This window comes from Dipodomys spectabilis, unplaced genomic scaffold, assembly GCF_019054845.1.
Source record: "Dipodomys spectabilis isolate Male_0828 unplaced genomic scaffold, ASM1905484v1 ptg000250l, whole genome shotgun sequence".
Taxonomy (NCBI): Eukaryota; Metazoa; Chordata; class Mammalia; order Rodentia; family Heteromyidae; genus Dipodomys; species Dipodomys spectabilis.
Genome location: NW_024870927.1, coordinates 84,296 through 104,865, shown reverse-complemented (window position 1 = coordinate 104,865; position 20,570 = coordinate 84,296). Strand labels below are relative to the sequence as shown.

The window sequence follows — 20,570 nt, the reverse complement described above, 5'->3', positions numbered from 1 at the left end:
CTAATCTAACTACTTGTTTGTCAATACTGTCACAAGAAGATGCCAGAAACCAGAAAGATGAGTGCTGACAGAACAAGGTTCCACACCTGGGACTCTCCTGCCAGCAAGAGCACTGTCTATACACATCTCTCACTTACCCAATGACTTGCAATAATTTCTGCACAGTAGTTCATCAATGTGCTGGCATTCAGTTCTTCTGCAGTCTGATAGAAACGAATACAGTTCCTAACATTCACCAAAGACATAACACCTTTTTCACATCTATAAAAGAATATTAATAATAAACAGTATTATTAGGGTGATAAATGCATTCAGAAATAAACCAAAACTAATATATGTACTGCTGGCTACATTCAATAACAATAAGGAATAAGGCTGATCAACATGCTTATGAATAAATTATAGCTGAGTTCCAATATTTTTAAAGTATCAGAATTTCAGCCAGGTGTTGGTAGCTCATGCCTGTAATCCTAGCTACTCAGGGAACTGAGATCTGGGGATCACAATAAGCCAGCCCAGGCAGAACAGTCCATGATACTTTTCACCTCCAATAACCAGCAAAATGTCAGAAATGGACTTGTGGCTCACAGGGTAGAAATCCTGCCTTGGGAGAAAAGCTAAAGCAGAGCATCTAGACCCTGAATTCAAGCCCCAGAACCAGTACAAAAAAAAAAGTACTAGAGGAAGTGGTGCTGTAGCTCAAGTATTAGAGCGCTCGCCTTGAGCTAAAGAGCTGAGGGACAGTGCTCAGGCTCAGAGTTCAAGCCCCACGACTGACAAACAAAACAAAACAAAGGGGCTGGGAAGGTGGCTCAGTGGTAGAGCGCTTGCCTTGCATGTCTGAGGCCCTGGGTTCGATTCCTCAGCACCACATAAGCAAAAAGAAAAAAGCCGGAAGTGGTGCTGTGGCTCAAGTGGTAGAGCGCTAGCCTTGAGCTTGAAGAGCTGAGGGACAGCACCCAGGCCCAGAGTTCAGGCCCCACGACTGGACCCCCCCCCCCAAAAAAAAAGCAAAAGAAAAAAGTACTAGAATTTCATTATGATATATTGTTCAATTCGGTTCAAACCAAACAACCTAAAAATAAACATATTTAACACAATATCTCAACAGACTTCAAAGAAACCACATTAAAAAAAAAAAAGTAACCAGTCGGGTGTTGGTGGCTCACACCTGTAATCCTAGCTACTCAGGAGGCTGAGATCAAAGGATCAGGTTCAAAGCCAGCCCAGGCAGGCAAGTCCATCAGACTCTTATCTCTATTAACCACTAGAAAACCAGAAGTGGCTGTGGCTCAAGTGGTAGAGCACTCTCTTTGAGCTCAAGAGAGCAGGGATAGCACCCAAGCCCAGAGTTCAAGCCCCACAACCGGCCAAAAAAAAAAAAAAAAAGCAACCACATGAACTGGCGGATCATGTACACATGTAATATAGGACACATCTGTGGTGTCCACCAGCAAGACTACTATGCAAACACTGTGGCTTATGTATAGTTTGTACACATATGGTTCTATGCCTTAATAATTTAATGATTATTACTATGTTTGATTAATAGAATTTTAATAATTCTTCCCAAAACATCTATAATGTATGGAAACAAGAGTCAGTCATAGTACACCATGTGGGAGAAAAACTTGCTACAATGGAGGTCTTCAAAAAGATAACACTCTTAGAATCTTCGATAAGTGGGATGCCTACAATCCTAGCTAGTCAGGAGGTTGAGATCTGAGGATCATGATTCAAAGCCAGCCTGGGCAGGAAAGTCCATAAGACTCTTATCTCCAATATAACCACTAGAAAACCGGAACTGGTGCTGTGGCTCAAGTGATAGAGCCCTTGTCTTGACTTGAAGAGCTCAAGGACAGCGTCCAGGCCCAGAGTTTAAGCCTTACAACTAACAAAAAAAAAAAAAAAAGAATCACCAATAAATCACCAATAAGAGAATATGGACCAGGTACTCAAGCCCATAATCCTAGAAACTTTGGACACTGAGATGTGAAGATGAGACTCTTATCTCCAATTACCCACCAAAAAGCCAGAAATGGAGTTGTGGCTCAAGTGGAAGAACACCAGCCTTTAGCAAAAAAACAAGCAACAGCACCCAGGCTGTGATTTCAAGCCCCAACTGTACTGGTGTGTACACACACACACACACACACACACACACACACACACACACACACACACACACACACACACGGAGAACATGGACGATTATCAGGGAAGAGAGAGCTGCATACAAGTGGCCTTGGTGCACAAAGCAGGCACTACCATCCTAGCCTAAAAGATTCAGCAATAAAAAAAACCATTGTTCTAGTATGGAATTCTTAGAAGATTTGGAACAAAGACCCTTAGGGAAACAGGCATGGTCCTCCATCTCCCTTGCCTCCACATCTTCCTACAAGGCAGGTTCACTTCCCAGGGCAGCCACAGAGGCCTGCAATAGTGTCGGGAGCATTCCCTGACATTCCATCTCCGTCTCTCAGCCTCAAACAAAGCCATTCTAATTATAAGGGCAAAATGATCCTGGAGATAAGAAACACCTCAGTGAATTACATTAAATTACCTGAGCTTTCTGTGCCCTTTCTCTTACTCTAAAATCAGAATGTTATTCGATTTCAGGGTTTTAGGGAAGCTTTTTGATTCTCAAGAAGGAAAACACTATCTGCCTTGAACATCATAAGGAACTTGGAGGTATGCTCTCAAGTTTCACATCTCTCTTTTGCCCTCTCTTTTTCTAGGACCTAGAATTCCTATCCTGAAGAAAAAATGTAATGCATACGTGATTATTAATGGATTTTAGTATTGCTAGAGGTAACTGGCTAGTAGATAATTACCAATCTCTTTAGATGAGTTTTAGGTAACATAATTGAAGAAAGACCATGGAAGTGAAGAATGAACCTGGGGAGTTTGGACTCAGGTTCTGCAGAGCACTACAAAGCACTTGTCAGACAAACGCTCAGTCTTTCTTTTCCTTTTCTTTTCTTTTACTGCCAAAAGACCCAAGGAAACCTATGTAAAACTATGTTTCACAGGAAAAATATTTTGTAAAATGAGTAGGCATTGCATTTTCACTGATTCTAATATCCAGAGAGTCCCATTTGCCATGTGCATGACCTTTAATATCTGATATAATCTATAATCTATACAACTAAACAAAAATAATTTTTTTTTGTCAGTCATGGAGCTTCAACTCTGGGCCTGGGTGCTGTCTTCAGCACAAGGCTAGTACTCTACCACTTGAGCCACAGCACCACTTCTGGTTTTCTGATGGTTTATTGGAGATAAGAGTCTCATGGGCTTTCCTGCCCAGGCTGGCTTTGAACCATGATCATCAGATCTCAGCCTCCTGAGTAGATAGGATTACAGGTGAGCCATGGTACCCAGCAACAAAAATAATCTTATTTTAAAATTTAAATTATGAGTTCATATGTTTGAAAAAGTAGCATATAGGGTGACTTTCTTCTGAAGGGAAAATGCTTTTGTTAACACATATTTGTTTTATAAACACAAAGTATTCATTGGGCTGGGAAGGTGGCTCAGTGGTAAAATGCTTGCCTAGCACATGTGAAGCCCTAGGTTCAATTCCCCAGTATCACATAAACAGAAAAAGGGATGCTATGGCTCAAATGGTAGAGTGCTAGCCTTGAGCTAAAAAGAAGCACAAGGACAGTGCCCAAAAGCCCGAGGACTGATAAAAAAGTATTCATTGCCTGGGGGGCTTCAAACTTCAATCCTTAGATCTTAGCGTCCTAAGATTATAGGTATGAACAACTGGCTCCCAGCCTTATATTTTTATTTTCTTTATTTTTGCCTAATCTGGCCTTGAACCATGAACCATGTTAGTACAAATCAAACATCCTAACTCCTGTCTAGTATTTCCACCAATCTTTTATGAATGTGAAACAACTGAAAGCAGAAACAACAAAAGGTGAAGAGTAGGCTGGGAATGTGGTTCAGTGGTAGAGTGTTCACCTAGCATGCATGAGGCCCTGGGTTCAATTCCTCAGTACCACACACAGAAAAAAGCCAGAAATATGGAAGTGGTGCTGTGGCTCAAGTGGTAGAGCACTCACCTTGAGCTGAAGAGCTGAGGGACAGTGCCCAGGACCTGAGTTCAAGCCCCCAGGACTCGCCAAAAAAAAAAAAAAAAAAAAAGGGTGAAGAGTATTCATTTACAGATTATCAATATTTTATTTGTGTAATTATGTATCTTTCAAATATATCAAATATACACTATATTTTTGAAATTGGAAAAAATGTTACCACTTTCTTCATGTAATCTTTTGTACAAAAGGGATTCATTCTGGTATTTAGAACATACTTGTTCAAATATGGTTTTTTGTTGTTGTTGGTGGTGGTGGTGGTGGTGGTGGTGGTCATGGGGCCTGAACTCTGGGCCTGGGCGCTGTCCTTCAACTCTTCAGCTCAAGGCTAGCCTTCTACCACTTGAGCCACAGCGCCCACTTCCGGCTTTTTCTGCTTATGTGGTGCTGAGGAATTGAACCCAGGGCCTCATGCATGCAAAGCAAGCATACTACCACCAAGCCACCTTTCCAACCCCTATTAATTCTTTTAAAATTAAAAATATTTCCCTGACAACACACACACACACACACACACACACACACACACACACACGCACACACACACCCCTACCTTCTCTGTAAAACCAGCATGATGAAACTACCAAGATCTCTATATTACAAGAACAAGCAGCACAAGCCTCACACTGAACCAAACACATTGTCAGACTCACTCAGTTATCTCAACTATGCTATTTCTCCTGCCAACATCAGGGGCATCTGTGACCCTGTGAAAAGCCAACATTCAAATATACTCATGGCTTTCTTCTTCTTCTTCTTTTCTTTTTTTCTTTTTTTTTTGCCAGTCCTGAGGCTTGAACTCAGGGTCTGGACACTGTCCCTGAGCTTCTTTTGCTCAAGGCTAGCATTCTATCACTTGAGCCACAGTGCCACTTCTGGCTTTTTTTGTTTGTTTATGGGGTACTGAGGAATGGAACCCAGGGCTTTACACATGCTAGGCAAGCACTCTACCACTAAGCCACATTCCCAGCCTACTCCTGGCTTTCTTCCATCTCGGGTCTTAAAGGTAGGACAGATAAAAATCTAATGCAGAAAAAGCATTTGACAAGATCCAACACCGCTTCATGATGAAGGTTCTGGAAAAATTAGGAATCCATGGAACATACCTCAATACAATAAAGGCTGTATATGACAAACCTACAGCCAGCCATTATACTTAATGGTGAGAAACTAAAGCCATTTCCTCTTAACTCAGGAACAAGACAAGGATGTCCACTTTCTCCACTTCTCTTCAATCTAGTATTAGAATGCCTAGCTACAGCAATAAGACAAGATGCAAACATAAAGGGGATCCAAATAGGGAAAGGAGAAGTAAAACTCTCCCTCTTTGCAGATGACATGATCTTGTATTTAAAGAATCCCACAGACTCCACTCCCAAATTACTCAAGCTGATTCAAAACTTTGGCAAAGCACCAGGGTATAAAATTAACCCTCAAAAATCAATGGCTTTTCTGTATGCCAACAATGAGAAAAGTGTGGCTGAAATTAGGAAAGCAACTCCATTCGTAATAGACCTACAAAAAATAAAATACCTAGGAATTAACTTAACCAAAGAAGTGAAGGACCTCTATGATGAAAACTTTAAAAACTTAAAAAAGGAAATCAAAACAGAACTTAGAAAGTGGCAAAAACTCCCATGCTCCTGGATTGGAAAGATCAACACGTGAAAATGGCAATACTTCCCAAGGCTATCTATAAATTCAATGTGATACCTATCAATATTCCAACCTCATTCTTCAAGGAAATAGAAGAGGCAATCCAAAAAATCATATGGAACAATAAAAGACCCCGAGTAGCAAATACGATCCTCAACAAAAAGAACAGTGCTGGAGGAATATCAATACCAAATTTCAAACTCTACTACAAAGCCATAGTAATCAAAACAGCTTGGTACTGGCACAAGAACAGACCTCAGGACCAATGGAATAGAATTGAAAACCCAGAAACGAACCTACAGACCTATAGCCAACTAATCTTCAATAAGAGAGCTAAAAAAATAGAATGGAAGAAAGACAGCCTCTTCAGTAAATAGTGCTGGCAAAATTGGTTAACTACTTGTAAAAAACTAAAGCTAGATCCTTATATATCACCCTGCACCAGAATCAACTCCAAATGGATCAAAGACCTCGAAGTCAAAGCAGACACTCTGAAAACATTACAGGATGGAATAGGAAAAACCCTAGGTCTCCTTGGCACAGGCTGAAATTTTCTTAATAGAGACCCAAAAACACAACAAATCAAAGAAAGGTTGGACAAATGGGATTGCATGAAATTGCAGAGCTTCTGCATGGCAAAGGACATAAGTAGCAAGATCAATAGAAAGCCCATGGATTGGGAGAAGATCTTCACTAGCCATACAACAAGACAAGGGTCTCATATCTAAAGTATACCTGGAACTCAAAAAATTAAACCCCCCAACAACAAATCTTCAAAGAAACAACTGCCCAATACATAAGTGGGCTAAAGACTTAAAGACAAACTTCTCTGAAGAGGAAGAATGGCCAATAGACACATGAAGAAATGCTCAACCTCTCTAGCCATAAAAGAAATGCAATCAAAACAACATTGAGATACCACCTCACCCCAGTTAGAATGGCTATAATCAAGAACTCTAATAACAACAGATGCTGGAGGGGATGTGGTCAGAAGGGAACCTTACTGCATTGTTGGTGGGAGTGTACACTTGTTCAACCACTTTGGAAAGTAGTATGGAGGTTCCTAAAAAGACTCCACATAGAGCCCCCCTGTGACCCAGCAATCCCACTTTTAGGCATTTACCCAAATGTTCACAAACAAGACCACACTAAAGCTACCAGCACGACTATGTTTATTGCAGCCTTATTTACCATAGCTAAAATATGGAACCAACCCAGATGCCCCTCAGTAGATGAATGGATCAAGAAAATGTGGTATATATACACAATGCAATTCTATGCCTCCATCAGAAAGAATGACATTGTCTCATTTGTTAGGAAATGGAAAGACTTGGAAAAAATAATTGTATTAAGTGAAGTAAGCCAGGCCCAAAGAAACATAGGTCCCATGGTTTCCCTTATTTCCAATAACTAGTATATGTCTGAGTCAAGTAGAAAAGGTCAGATAAGTTGATGTTAGGGAAATGAACCCTAAGATATGTATTCAAATTTTTTTCTTTCATGCGATTGTTTCTAACACATTTATAAGATTATTTCTTTGTTGCTTTGTATGTCCCTCTCCCACGGTGTAACCCCTGCTTTCACTGTATTTGATGTTGTTATAATCTGTGGAGGGGAAAGGAAAAAACAAATTGTTTAAATAGGGATACAGGTGGACCTATTGCAACAATGAGATGTACTAGTCATTATGTCCAAAACGAACTTTACAACTTTGGTAGGAGGGGGAGAAAGGGGGGGAGGATGGAATGGGAAGGGGAAACAAAGGAGGAGGCTACAATGCTTGATAAGAAATGTACTCATTATCTTGCCCATGTAATTGCAATCCCTCTGTACAGTATTTTCACAATTAAAAAAAACTCTATATCCAACCATACCCATTTGGGCATCTGCTAATGTCAACAGTCAGGAAGCTCCATAAACAACCATCATTTTACTTAAATAACCATTATGTACATTATAATTCTCTAATCTATGCCATAACCAGTGAAGTTTTACCAAAACAATTAAATTTATAGACAAGTCAGACATGGTTAATAAAAGCTCAGATGCTCTGATAAAAATGGTATTAATACTCAATCTAATTAAAATTAGTCTCAATTTACTCCAAAACAGTTAACTGCAAGATGTTAATAGTAAAGTTAGCTGTACTAGTAGCTGACTATTACTTTGCTAATAAATACATTGCTAATACTATTAGGCTAATCCTATAGATCTTGGATCTGTTGATTTATTAATTGGATTTATACACTGAAATATAGACAAACCTGCATCAATTAGACAGTATGGAATATTGTGTCTACTGATTTGTGTGAGGCATTGGGAGTGTCCCAGGGGAATCAGGCCCATGGTAAAAACAGAGCAAGTAGCTCTACACAGCAAAGTCTCTTGGCTCTCATGTAAGAGCAATACATTAACAAGTACAGTGTCTCTTGGTGACTGAAACCAGCCTTTATCACTAAGAGAAAATGAATCCAACAGAATATAAGAGATCCATAAATGATGTAAAAAGACACTCTCTCAAAAAGACTGATCACCAAGGGCCATATCTCTAACATGCATAGCATGTGTAAAGCTCAAAGGCATTTTATTTGACATTTTGTGGTGAACATTCTGTTATTCTAAAAGCCAACTTGGGAGAGCAAAAGAGAAAAAACTCTATTTAAAAAATCATAGCTGTGGGGCTGGGAAGGTGGCTCAGTGGTAGAGTACTTGCCTTGCACACATGAGGCCCTGGGTTCAATTCCTCACCACCACATAAGCAGAAAAAGCCAGAAGTGGCACTGTGGTTCAGTGGTAGAGTGCTAGCCTTGAGCTGAAGAGCTGAGGGATAGCACCCAGGCCCAGAGTTCAGGCCCCACGATCAACAAAAAAAAAAAAAAAATCATAGCTATGCTAGGCACCAGTGCCTCACACCTATAATCCTAGCTGGTCAGGAGGCTGAGATCTGAGGATCATGGTTCAAAGCCAGCCCTGGACAGAAAAGTCCACGAGACTTTTATCTCCAATTAACCACTCAGAAAACTAGAAATGGTGCTGTGGCTCAAAGGTAGAGTGCTAGCCCTGAGCTGAAGAGCTCAGGGACAGGGCCCAGGCCTAGAGTTCAAGCCCCATGACCTAAAAAACAAACAAACAAAAATTATAGCTGCTTGATGAGTGCTGGTGGCTTGTGCCTACAATCTTAGCTACTCAGGAGGCTGCAATGTGAGGATTGAGGTTAAAGCCAGTCTCGGCAGAAAAGCCCAGTTATCTCTAATAAACTACCAAAAAGTCAAAAATGGAGCTGTGGCTTAAGTGGTAGAGCACTAGCCTTGAACAAATAAGCTAAGGGACAATGCCCTAATATCAGTGCAAGCATGCACACATGCGCACACACACGCGCGCACACACACACACCATAGCTGCTATCTACCAGCACAAGCATACGCATATACACACATAGACACAGACACAGACACACACACACACACACAGACACACACACACCATAGCTGCTATCTTCCTGAAACCTAAAAGAGCAATAATTTAATGAAGTGTGATTTTACAGTATAGAAACACAGCTGTAAACTTACTGAATTGTACCTTTCTAAATTAAGTTAGGCATTAATGTGCTTCTATAACAATAAAGAAGCTTTATCTGCCTAGATGTATCAGAAAGCAGAATAAATTGTCAAAGAAAACAGAATGGGAAGGAAAGTTGAGGGTTTAGACACTGGATTATATTATTTAATATTCAATGTATCAGCTTACATAGTTATGTATTCTGAGGTAACAGATCAGTAAAAGAGAAAAAATAACAAAGCTTTGGAAAAATTTAGCTTGTTAAAAGGTAAGAAAAAGCAAGCAAGATTATCAGATTTTCTTCTCATCATCACCTTTAAAAGAACACCTTGCAAAACTTATTTACATGAGCAGAAGAAGCTGCTTTCCCAAAGCTTGGCATAATTAAAGCTCATCCACCACCATCTGAGGTGCTTGAACATATCTGCTGGGACTTGCCTCTCCCTAAGGAGCTGTAGCTGAAACCGATTTGCTAGTTTCATCAATTCAGTCAGGAACACATCATCCTCTCTGAATTCCAACTCATCTGTGTAGATCCAGCGAAGCATTGTCATTGTCACATCAGGATTAGCATCTAGATAAAGGAAGAAAATAGATGGAAAAACTGAAAAACACTGCTTGACACACTTGGGCCTTCTGAAGGAATCCCTAAAATTAGAGGATATTAGGGCTGGGAAGGTGGCTCAGGAGTAGAGTGCTTGCCTCCAATGCATGAGGCCCTAGGTTCAATTCCTCAGCAGGACATAAAGAGAAAAGGCCAGAAGTGGTACTGAGGCTCAAGTGGTGAGCACTAGCCTTGAGCTGAAGAGCTCAGGGACAGCGCCCAGGCCTAGAGTTCAAGCCTTATGACCAACCAAAAAATAAACAAACAATAAATAAATAAATAAAATTAGTAGATAAAATGTACATTATGGCCGGGAGCCAGTGGCTCATGCCTATAATCCTAGCTATTCAGGAGGCTGAAATCTGATGATCACAGCTCAAAGCAAGCCTGGGCAGGAAAGTCTGTGAGACTCTTATCTCCAATTTACCACCAGAAAACTGGAAGTGGCACTGTAGCTGAAGCACTTGCCTTGAGCTGAAGTTCGAGCCCCACAACCAACCAACCAAAAAAAAAAAAAGTACTTTATGGCTGAGTGCTGGTAGCTCACACCTGTAATCCCAATTATTCAGAGGACTGAGATTTGAGGTTCAAACACAGCCTGGGCAGAAATGTCCATAAGTCTTATCTCCAGTTAACCATCAAAAAGCTGGAAAGTGGAGGTGTGCTTCAACTGGTAGGGACCAACCTTGAGCGGAAAAAGCCAAGAAAGAGTGTGAAGCGCTGAGTTCAAGCCCCTATACGGTACCATATAAATAATAAAGTACATTGTGGTACATCCAACTCAAAGAAATACATAACTCAAATAAATACATAACAAAAATGATGATGTCAAATGGGCAACAAGTTTTTTTTGTATTGTTTTGCTTTGTTTAGTTTTTGCTGGTTCTAGGGCTTGAACTCAGGGCCTGGGCACTGTCCCTGAGCTTCTTTTGATCAAGGCTAGCACTCTACCTCTTGAGCCACAGTACCACTTCTGGCTTTTTCAGTGTATATGGTATTGAGGAATCAAACCCAGGGCTTCATGCATGCTAGGAAAGCACTCTACCATTAAGTTATATACCCAGCCACATGGGCAGCAAGTTTTCAACAGGGAAGTGGGTGAGGATAAAGAAACTGCTAAAGATGTAGATTAAATTCACTGAAGAGAATATCTGATGTCTGATATACAACAAAAACTTAAACAGAATTTCAAATAAAAATGGAATGGATACCCAATTGAAAAATAGACAACGATAAAGGAAAATAGCTAACAAGGTTTTTTGTTTTGTTTTGTTTTTGCCAGGCTTGAACTCAGGACCTGGGCACTGTCCCTGAGCCTAATTATGCTCAAGGTTAGTGCTCTACCGTTTGAGCCACAGCACCATTTCTGGCTTTTTCTGATTAGCTTATCATAGGTAAGAGTCTCACAGACTTTTCTGCCAGGACTGGCTTCAAACCATGATCCTCAGATCTTAGCCTCCTTAGTAGCTATGATCACAGACATAAGCCACCGGCACCCAATTAACAAGTCTTATTAAAAAACAGAAACAAAAACATAAATGTAAAACATTTAGTTCTAGATATTTCAAGCTGGGCACTGGTGGCTCACGCCTGTAATCCTAGCTACTGAGGCTGAGATCTGAGGATCAAGGTTCAAAGCCAGCCCGGGCAGGAAAGTCCGTAAGACTCTTATCTCCAATAAAAAAAAAAAAAAAAAACACTGGAAAACTGGAAGTGGTGCTGTGGCTCAAGCAGTAGAGTACTCGCCTTGAGCTGAAGAGTTCAGGGACAGCACCCCCCCCCCCAAAAAAAAGGTATTTCAACTGATATTAGCTTTATCATTTGAAAAGAGTATTGAGTGAAATATACGGAATCACATTCCAGTCCCCATTGTTTCTGAGATGACACTGGAGTGATTTTGTGTATGTGTGTGTGTCTGTGTGTGTGAGTCCTGGGGCTTGAACACTGGGCCTAGCTTTTTGTTCGCTTACCACTTGAGCCACCACTCCATTTCCAACTTTTTGTTGGTTATTTGGAGGGAAGAATCTCATGGACATCCCTGCCCAGGCTGGCTTATAAATAAATAAATAAATAAAGCAAAAACAGAATATATTTTGTCTCTCAGACTAGCCAAGATTTTTGAAAGTACCTAATCTTTTGAACAACTATATGCATAGATTATTAAGAAAAAAAATATTGGAGGGGGGACCAAGATGGCGACGGGGCAGTAGGGAAACGCCACAGCTCTCTCCAACCAAAAAGAGAGTTCGAGTTCCAACGCTTAATCTCCCCAAGAGACCGACAACAACAAAAAGACGAACACTCAGAGAAAAACCAGAGGTGGAAAATAACAAAAAAAGAAAGAGAGGAAAAGAAGAATTTCAGAACAGAGAAGAGCGAAGACCCCTCCCCCAACCTTTACTGGCCGCGCGGCAGTGCGCCAAGCCGCCGGCCAGCCGGACCGGCGGGGGCTGCTGGAGCCACAGAGACACAGGGGGCTGCTTGCAGATCACCAGATACCGGATTGCAGAACAGCGGATTACCAGGAACAGAGAAACCTACCAGCCGGGAGTCTCCACGAGGATCCCATCCCCACCCCTCACTCTCCACCGGAGCGGAGAGGCTCCATCCCGCCAAAGCCGCCCAGCACCAGCAGCGCAACAAAGGGACCTGTCGGCAGACCACCCGCCCAATCGCGATCGCAACAACCCGGCGGGGGCCGCCCAACCCAGCCCGCAACCACCCCAACTGAACTCGGATTGCAACAACAACTGACGACCTACACCACACAGAAACAACCAGCTCCAGGGTGAGTACCCCACAGGGGACAGTGTATCCCTCAAGGGAGACCAGAGCTGGAGGGAATCCCCAGACCCTGACCTAGACTCCCTACCCCAAAACCCGGACCACAGGACCCACTAAAACTGGGAACTGTTCGAGAGCTCCACCAGCCGGTGGAGCACACTCTGCTGGCCAGGCCAGAGCAAGAGCGCCCCTGGAAGGGAGCTTAAATGCCCAAGCCAGGAACAGCGCCCCTGGGTCAAGACTACCAACAGTAGAAGAAATTTGAACTGTGTCCTCCAGGCTGCATAACCTAGGTGGTATACACATCAGCACAGGCCTAATGAGCGCACTCCAGGCTGGGGCTGGAGCCAGGCCCGGGGATCCGGCGCCTGAACAACACAACCAACTCCTCCCAACTGAAGTAAAAAGCTGAGCATACGCCTCAACAGAGGGGAGAAAACGAGGAAACAACACTCCCCGGGAAGCACGCCTGTGACAACAAAAGACCTGGAGGCTCAGGACAAGAGAAGCCCAAACCCCACCAAAACTCCACCCATATACCCTAGGCTGGGAATTGGGCAACACAGGCTGCCAGCACCTGATAGTAAGCAGGAGCTCAGGCTGATAAGGCGGCTCAGCAATAGAGTGATAGTCTTGGATGTATGAGGCCCTGGATCTGATTCCTCAGCATCACAAAAGCAAAAAGGGTCAGAAGTGGTGCTGTGGCTCAAATGGTAGGGTGCCAGCCTTGCGCTGAAGAGCTGAGGGACAGCACCCAAACCCAGAGTTCAAGCCCACAACCAGCCCAAAACAAACAAAAACACATCAGGAGCCCATAGCAGACTCCAGTATTTGGGAGAGTGCATCCAGAGCATCTGATCTTCCCAAGAGCACCCGTAGGAGCAAACACAAGCAGTCTAGGCTGCTCAACTCTTCCAAAGGCGGGAATTGCCAGCAATCTACAGCAGAGAGCTGAGAATCCTAAGTAAGTCAGAATAGCAGCTGGAAATAGGCTCCCAACAGAACCCAGATCAGGCACAGACTCTCTCTACCAATACAGAATCAGCAACCAAGCAAAGACAGACACACCAAAACAAAATTGAAGAGCAGTCTCCTGAACCCCCATGCGAAAATCACAGAGAAAAATCACAAGGTTTACCACCACCCAGGACAGCAAGCTCACCTCAAAAGCCAGCAGCCACGCAGGGGAGAGCCCCAGTGGGAGCAAAGCAGGAATGGAAGACAAAAGCTACATCCAAGGGTTGCTGGAGGCAATGACTCAAGAAATAAAGCGAGAAATGGATCAGAAATTGAAAGAGCACAAGGATGAACTATCAAAAGAGATACAGGATATCAAACAAAAGTTGGATGCAAAAATAGAAGCTGCACAAACCTCAGTAAGAAGTGAGATTAACACCAAATAAGAGGTAATGCATACTGATCTCACCTCTCAATGAGGTGAGAACCAACATTGAATCCATAAAGGGATCCATTTCCTCCATGCAAACCACAATAGAAGCCACGGTCAAGAGTGAATGAAATGGAAGGTAGAGTGTCAGATACAGAAGACAGAATACACCAACTGGACCAAAAAGTGACAGATATGGAAAAATCACTCAAATTAAACCAAAGGGAAATTCAAGAGCAAGCAGATAATGCTAAAAAATTTAACCTTCGCATAATCGGAGTGGACGAAGGTGAGGAATTCCAGAGCAAGGGAATGCAACACCTATTTAACAAGATAGTCAATGAAAATTTTCCCCACCTCAAAAACGACCATCTTAACTACATCACAAAAGCTTATCGAACACCCAACAAGCAAGATCCCAGGAGAAACACTTCTAGACACATTATAGTAAAAATGATGGATCTGAATAATAAGGAAACAATCCTGCATGCAGCAAAAATGAAGAAGGAGCTATACTACAACGGGAAAAAAATTAGAATCACTGCAGATCTCTCCACACAAACAATGAATGCAAGAAAAGCCTGGGAAAGCACCATACGAGCCCTGAGAGCCAATAACTGCCAACCCAGACTGATATACCCGGCAAAGCTAGCATTCACATTCGATGGAGAGCTGAAAACTTTTAATAGCAAAGAAAAACTAAATGAATACATAAACATTAAGCCAGCATTACAAAGAATTCTAAGAGGGGGGACACAACCTGAAGAAAGCAACCAGGAACTGGGACCTGCCCCAAACAGGCATTACTCAAAGTCTAACTGAGCAAGCACAGGAGGAAAGGAAAGAAGAAAAACTTAGGAAAACGGAATGGCAGGGACAACAATGCATCTCTCTATACTTTCTCTTAATATAAATGGGCTGAATTCGCCAATTAAAAGAAAACGAACTGAGGACTGGATCAGAAAACAAGACCCATCCATCTGTTGCCTTCAGGAGACCCACCTCTCAGCCAAACATACAAACAAACTCAGAGTGAAGGGGTGGAAAAGGATCTACCAATCAAATGCCCCCAGTAAGAAAGCAGGTGTAGCTATCCTGATATCTGACAAAATAAACTTTTCATTAAAATCAGTACAGAAAGACAAGGACGGACACTACATATTAATAAAGGGAACAATCCAAGAGGAGGATATAACCATCATCAACTCATATGCCCCAAATATCGGTGCACCCAGATATGTCAAACAAATGCTCTCAAACTTACAGAATAAAATAGATCCCAATACGATAATACTAGGAGACTTTAACACGCCACTCTCACCAAAGGACAGGTCTACCAACCAGAGGATTGGCAAAGAAGCTACCGAATTAAGTGAGGCCATACTTCAAGCGGAATTAACTGACATCTACCGAGTATTTCACCCTAAAACAACACAGTACACATTCTTCTCAGCAGCTCATGGAACTTTCTCCAAAATAGACCATATCATAGTTCATGCAAGGAACTTAAACAAATACAAAGGGATTGACATAATCCCCTGTATCCTATCTGACCACAGTGGAATCAAGCTAGCTCTCAATAACAAAGCACACCGCAGAAATTTCTCTAATACATGGAAATTGAACAGCACACTCCTTAACAAGTCCTGGGTAACAGAAGAGATCAGAGAAGAAATAAAGCATTTCCTACAACTCAATGAAAATGAAAACACCTCACAAAGAAACTTGTGGGACACAGCAAAAGCAGTCCTGAGGGGCAAATTTATTGCCCTCAGTGCCCACATCAAGAGAATGGAGACAGACCAAGTAAATAATCTCATGTTGCAACTAAAACAGCTAGAAAAACAAGAAAAAATGGGACCTAAAGCTACTAACGAAACCAGATAACCAAATTAAGAGCAGAGATTAACCAATTAGAAAATCAGAAAACCATAACCAAAATAAACCAAACAAAAAGCTGGTTCTTTGAAAAAATAAACAAAATTGATGGCCCGTTGGCAAGATTAATTAAAAAAAGAAGAGAGGAAACCCATATTAATAGGATTAGGGATGCCACCGGAAACATCACAACACGTACCCAAGATATCCAAACAATTCTAACAGACTACTTTCAAAAGCTATACTCTCTAAAGGAAGAAAATCTGGTGGAAATGGATGCATTTTTAGAGAAATACAAGTTACCCAAACTGAGCAAAGAAGAAGTTAACCAATTAAATAAGCCAATATCCTATAATGAGATACAGGAAGCTATCAAAAGTCTTCCAACAAAAAAAAGCCCAGGACCAGATGGATTCACAGCAGAATTCTATAAGACCTTTAAACAAGAACTAATACCCATACTCCTCAAGCTCTTCAGAGAAACAGAGAAGGAGGGAGCTATCCCAAACTCATTCTACGAAGCCAATATCACACTCATCCCCAAACCAGGCAAAGACCCAACCAAAAAGGAGAATTACAGGCCAATTTCCTTGATGAACACAGATGCAAAGATCCTTAACAAGATTCTAGCTAACAGAATCCAGAAACACATAAAAAAAATAATACACTATGATCAGGTAGGCTTCATCCCAGAGACACAGGGATGGTTTAACATACGTAAGTCAATAAATATAATCCAACATATCAACAGAGCCAAGGTCAAGAATCACATGATTATCGCCACAGATGCAGAAAAGGCCTTTGATAAAATTCAACATTCATTCATGCTAAAAGCTCTGGAGAAAATAGGAATAGAAGCAACATTTCTAAAAACAATAAAAGCCATTTATGACAGACCAATAGCCAATATTATACTTAATGGGGAAAAGCTACAACCAATCCTCCTAAAATCAGGAACAAGGCAAGGATGCCCACTGTCTCCACTCCTTTTCAACATAGTTCTAGAACCCTTAGCCAGAGCAATAAGGCAAGAAAAAGACATTAAAGGGATCCGCATAGGGAAAGAAGAAGTTAAACTATCCCTTTTTGCAGACGACATGATACTATACCTCCACGATCCCAAAAACTCCATCCCCAAACTTTTAGAAATCATAAGTTACTTCGGCAAAATAGCAGGATACAAAATAAACCCACAAAAATCAGTTGCCTTCCTATACACTGATAATATACAGGAAGAGAGGGAAATAAAGGGAGCAACCCCATTCACAATAACCTCCCAAAAAATAAAATATTTAGGAATTAACCTAACCAAAGATGTAAAAGAACTATTTAACGAGAACTATAAAAAGTTAAAGAAAGAAATTGCAGAAGACACTAGGAAATGGAAAGACCTCCCATGCTCCTGGATAGGCCGACTTAATATAGTAAAGATGGTAATACTTCCAAAACTAATATACAAATTCAATGCAATTCCTATTAAAATCCCAATGACGTACATCACTGAAATACAGAAAACAGTCCAAAAATTTATATGGAACAACAAAAGACCTACAATAGCCAAAACAATTCTAGGGGATAAAGACAATATGGGAGGGCTATCCATGCCGAACTTCAAACTCTACTACAGAGCTATAATAACAAAGACAGCATGGTACTGGCACAAAAACAGACCCGAAGACCAATGGAACAGAATAGAAGATGCAGAAATAAATCCACAGGCCTACAGCCAGCTGATATTCGACAAAGGAGCCAAAGACATACAATGGAAGAGAAACACAGCCTCTTCAACCGCTGGTGCTGGGAAAACTGGGCAGCCACATGCAGAAAACTAAAAGTGGACCCCAGCCTATCACCAAGCACCAACATCAACTCAAAATGGATTAAAGACCTTAACATTAAACCTGAATCTCTGAAACTACTGCAGGACAGAGTAGGAGAGACACTTGAACTAATAGGCACAGGAAGGAACTTCCTGAACAGAGTCCCAGGGTCACAACAAGTTGGAGAGAGACTCGACAATTGGGACTACCTTAAAATAAAAAGCTTCTGCACAGCTAAATCTATCGCAACTAAGCTAGAAAGACAACCAACTAATTGGGAAAAAGTATTTACCAGCAATATACCAGACAAGGGGTTAACATCCTGTATACACAGGGAACTCAAGAAACTAATCCCTCCCAAACCTAACAAACCAATTACTAAATGGGCAAGGGAACTAAAGAGGGACTTCTCAAATGAAGAAATAAAAATGGCAAAGAAACACATGAGGAAATGTTCATCATCCCTGGTGGTGAAGGAAATGCCAATAAAGACAACCCTGAGATACCACCTTACCCCAGTCAGAATGTCCCACATCCACAAATCAGCCAACGACAAATGCTGGAGGGGATGTGGAGAAAGAGGAACCCTATTACACTGCTGGTGGGAATGTACACTTATACAACCACTTTGGAAAGCAGTCTGGAGGGTCCTTAGAAAGCTAAAGATTGACCTCCCTTACGACCCAGTCATACCACTTCTAGGCATCTACCCTGAACAACAGGAACCAATATACAAGGACACGTGCACCTCCATGTTTATTGCAGCACTGTTCACAATAGCTAGGATATGGAAACAACCTAGATGCCCCACCACAGATGAATGGATCCAAAAATTGTGGTATCTATACACAATGGAATATTATGCAGCCATTAGAAATGACAAAATAATGGCATTTGCAGGGAAATGGATGGAGCTAGAAGGAATCATGTTGAGCGAGGTAAGCCAAGAACGAAGAGACAAACGGTACATGGTCTCCCTGATAAGTGGATGCTAAATCCAAAATGTTAGGTGATATGACAAAACTAACAGGACTTAAGAAACAAAGAACTCCCGCTCATCTGGTTGAACCACTACTAAATATCCCCATGCTGCTGATCACAAATATGGTATATAACATGTGAACACTGTTATATATTACAGACTGTGATAGACAATTTGCTCCAGGAAAGTTAGAATGAACTTGTGACTTTGAAATTATGTAATCACTTAATCACAATAAAAAAAAAAAAGGACCTCGGGGAAGGGAGGGAGGGAGGGGATGTAGGGGGAAAACAATGGAGGGGGTAACAATGTTCAAGAGGAAGTGTACTCATTACCTCACTCATGTAACTGTAACCCTCTGTATAGTATCTTTACAATAAAAAAAAAAATATTGGGATGGGAAGGTGGCTCAGTGGTAGAGAGCTTGCCTTGCATGCATAAGGCCCTGGGTTCGATTCCTCTCAGCACCACATAAGCAGAAAAGAAAAAAGCCAGAAGTGGCACTGTGGCTCAAGTGGTAGAGTGCTAGCCTTGAGCTGAAGAGCTGAGGGACAGTGCCCAGGCCCAGAGTTCAGGCCCCACGACCGAACCAGAAAAAAAAGAAAAGAAAAAAAACTATGTGCTGGAAATGTAACTCAAGTGGTAGAATAACTGTCAAGGAGTGCAGAAGCCCTGAGTTCAAACCTCAGTATCACAAAAACTGGAAAAAAGTATGCATTAGTTAAAACTATCTGTCAAGTGACAGTGGCATATACCTGTAGTTCTAGCTATTCAAGGAGGCTGAGATCTGAGGATTGCAATTCAAAGCCAGCCCAAGCAGGAAAGTCTGAGACTCTTATCTCTAGTTAATGACAGTAGTGGAACTGTGGCTCAAGTGATAGAGCACTAGCCTTGAGCATAACCATTCAGACAGTGTCCAGGCTCAGAGTTCAAGCCCAATGAATGGCATACACACAAAGTTTTATCTCAACCAATGGCTAAGCACAATGGCTCTCACCGGTCATCTCCAGGGACCGGAAGAAGCACAAGAGGGAGAACCTGCAGCCCAAGAGGGCCTGGACATAAAGCAAGACCCTGTGTAAAACTTAGGCAACGCTAAAAAATGCTAAGGGTACAGTTCAAGTGGTAGAGCACCTGCCTACCAAATGGGAAGCCGTGAACTCAATTCTCACATTGAAAAAAAAAATTACCCAGTGGGGTGTCAGTGGCTCACGCCTGTAATCCTACCTACTCAGGAGGCTGAGATCTGAGGATCATGGTTCAAAGCCAGCCCAGGAAGGAAAGTCTGTGAGTCTCTTATCTCCAATAAACCAATAGAAAACTGGAAGTGAGGGGCTGGGAAGGTGGCTCAGTGGTAGAGTGCTTGCCTTGCATACGTGAGGCCCTGGGTTTGATTCCTCAGCACCACATAAGCAAAAAGAAAAAACTAGAAGTGGCACTGTGGCTCAAGTGGTAGAGCGCTAGCCTTGAGCTGAAGAGCTGAGGGACAGTGCCCCAGGCCCAGAGTTCAGGCCCCACGACCGGACCCAAAAAAAAAAAAAAGAAAGAAAAGAAAAAGAAAACTGGAAGTGACCCTGTGGAGTAAAGCAAGTAGGCAAGCAGTAGAGTGCTTGCCTTGAGCTGAAGAACACAGGGACAGCGCCTAAGCCTAGAGTTCAAGCCCTACTACCGCCAAAAAAAAACCCAAACAAACCAACCAGAAGAAAAAGAGAAGATGAATATGAAAAACAAAGATTAAAAGAGACCTGTGCAGGGTTGGGAATGTGGCTTAGTTGTAGAGTGCTTGCCTAGCATTCAT

At 41.9% G+C, this 20,570-nt stretch overlaps 1 protein-coding gene across 1 annotated transcript in view; it reads right to left on the bottom strand.

Annotated features, from left to right (window-relative positions):
* Ankfy1 (ankyrin repeat and FYVE domain containing 1) overlaps positions 1-20,570 on the bottom strand; it is a 117,672-nt gene that overhangs the window by 60,700 nt on the left and 36,402 nt on the right. Inside the window, exons 4-5 of the mRNA XM_042699426.1 lie at positions 9,756-9,891; positions 138-261 (exon numbers count right to left, since the gene is read on the bottom strand). Coding sequence (XP_042555360.1) covers positions 138-261; positions 9,756-9,891 — 260 coding nt within the window. The remainder of the gene's footprint in view (positions 1-137; positions 262-9,755; positions 9,892-20,570) is intronic.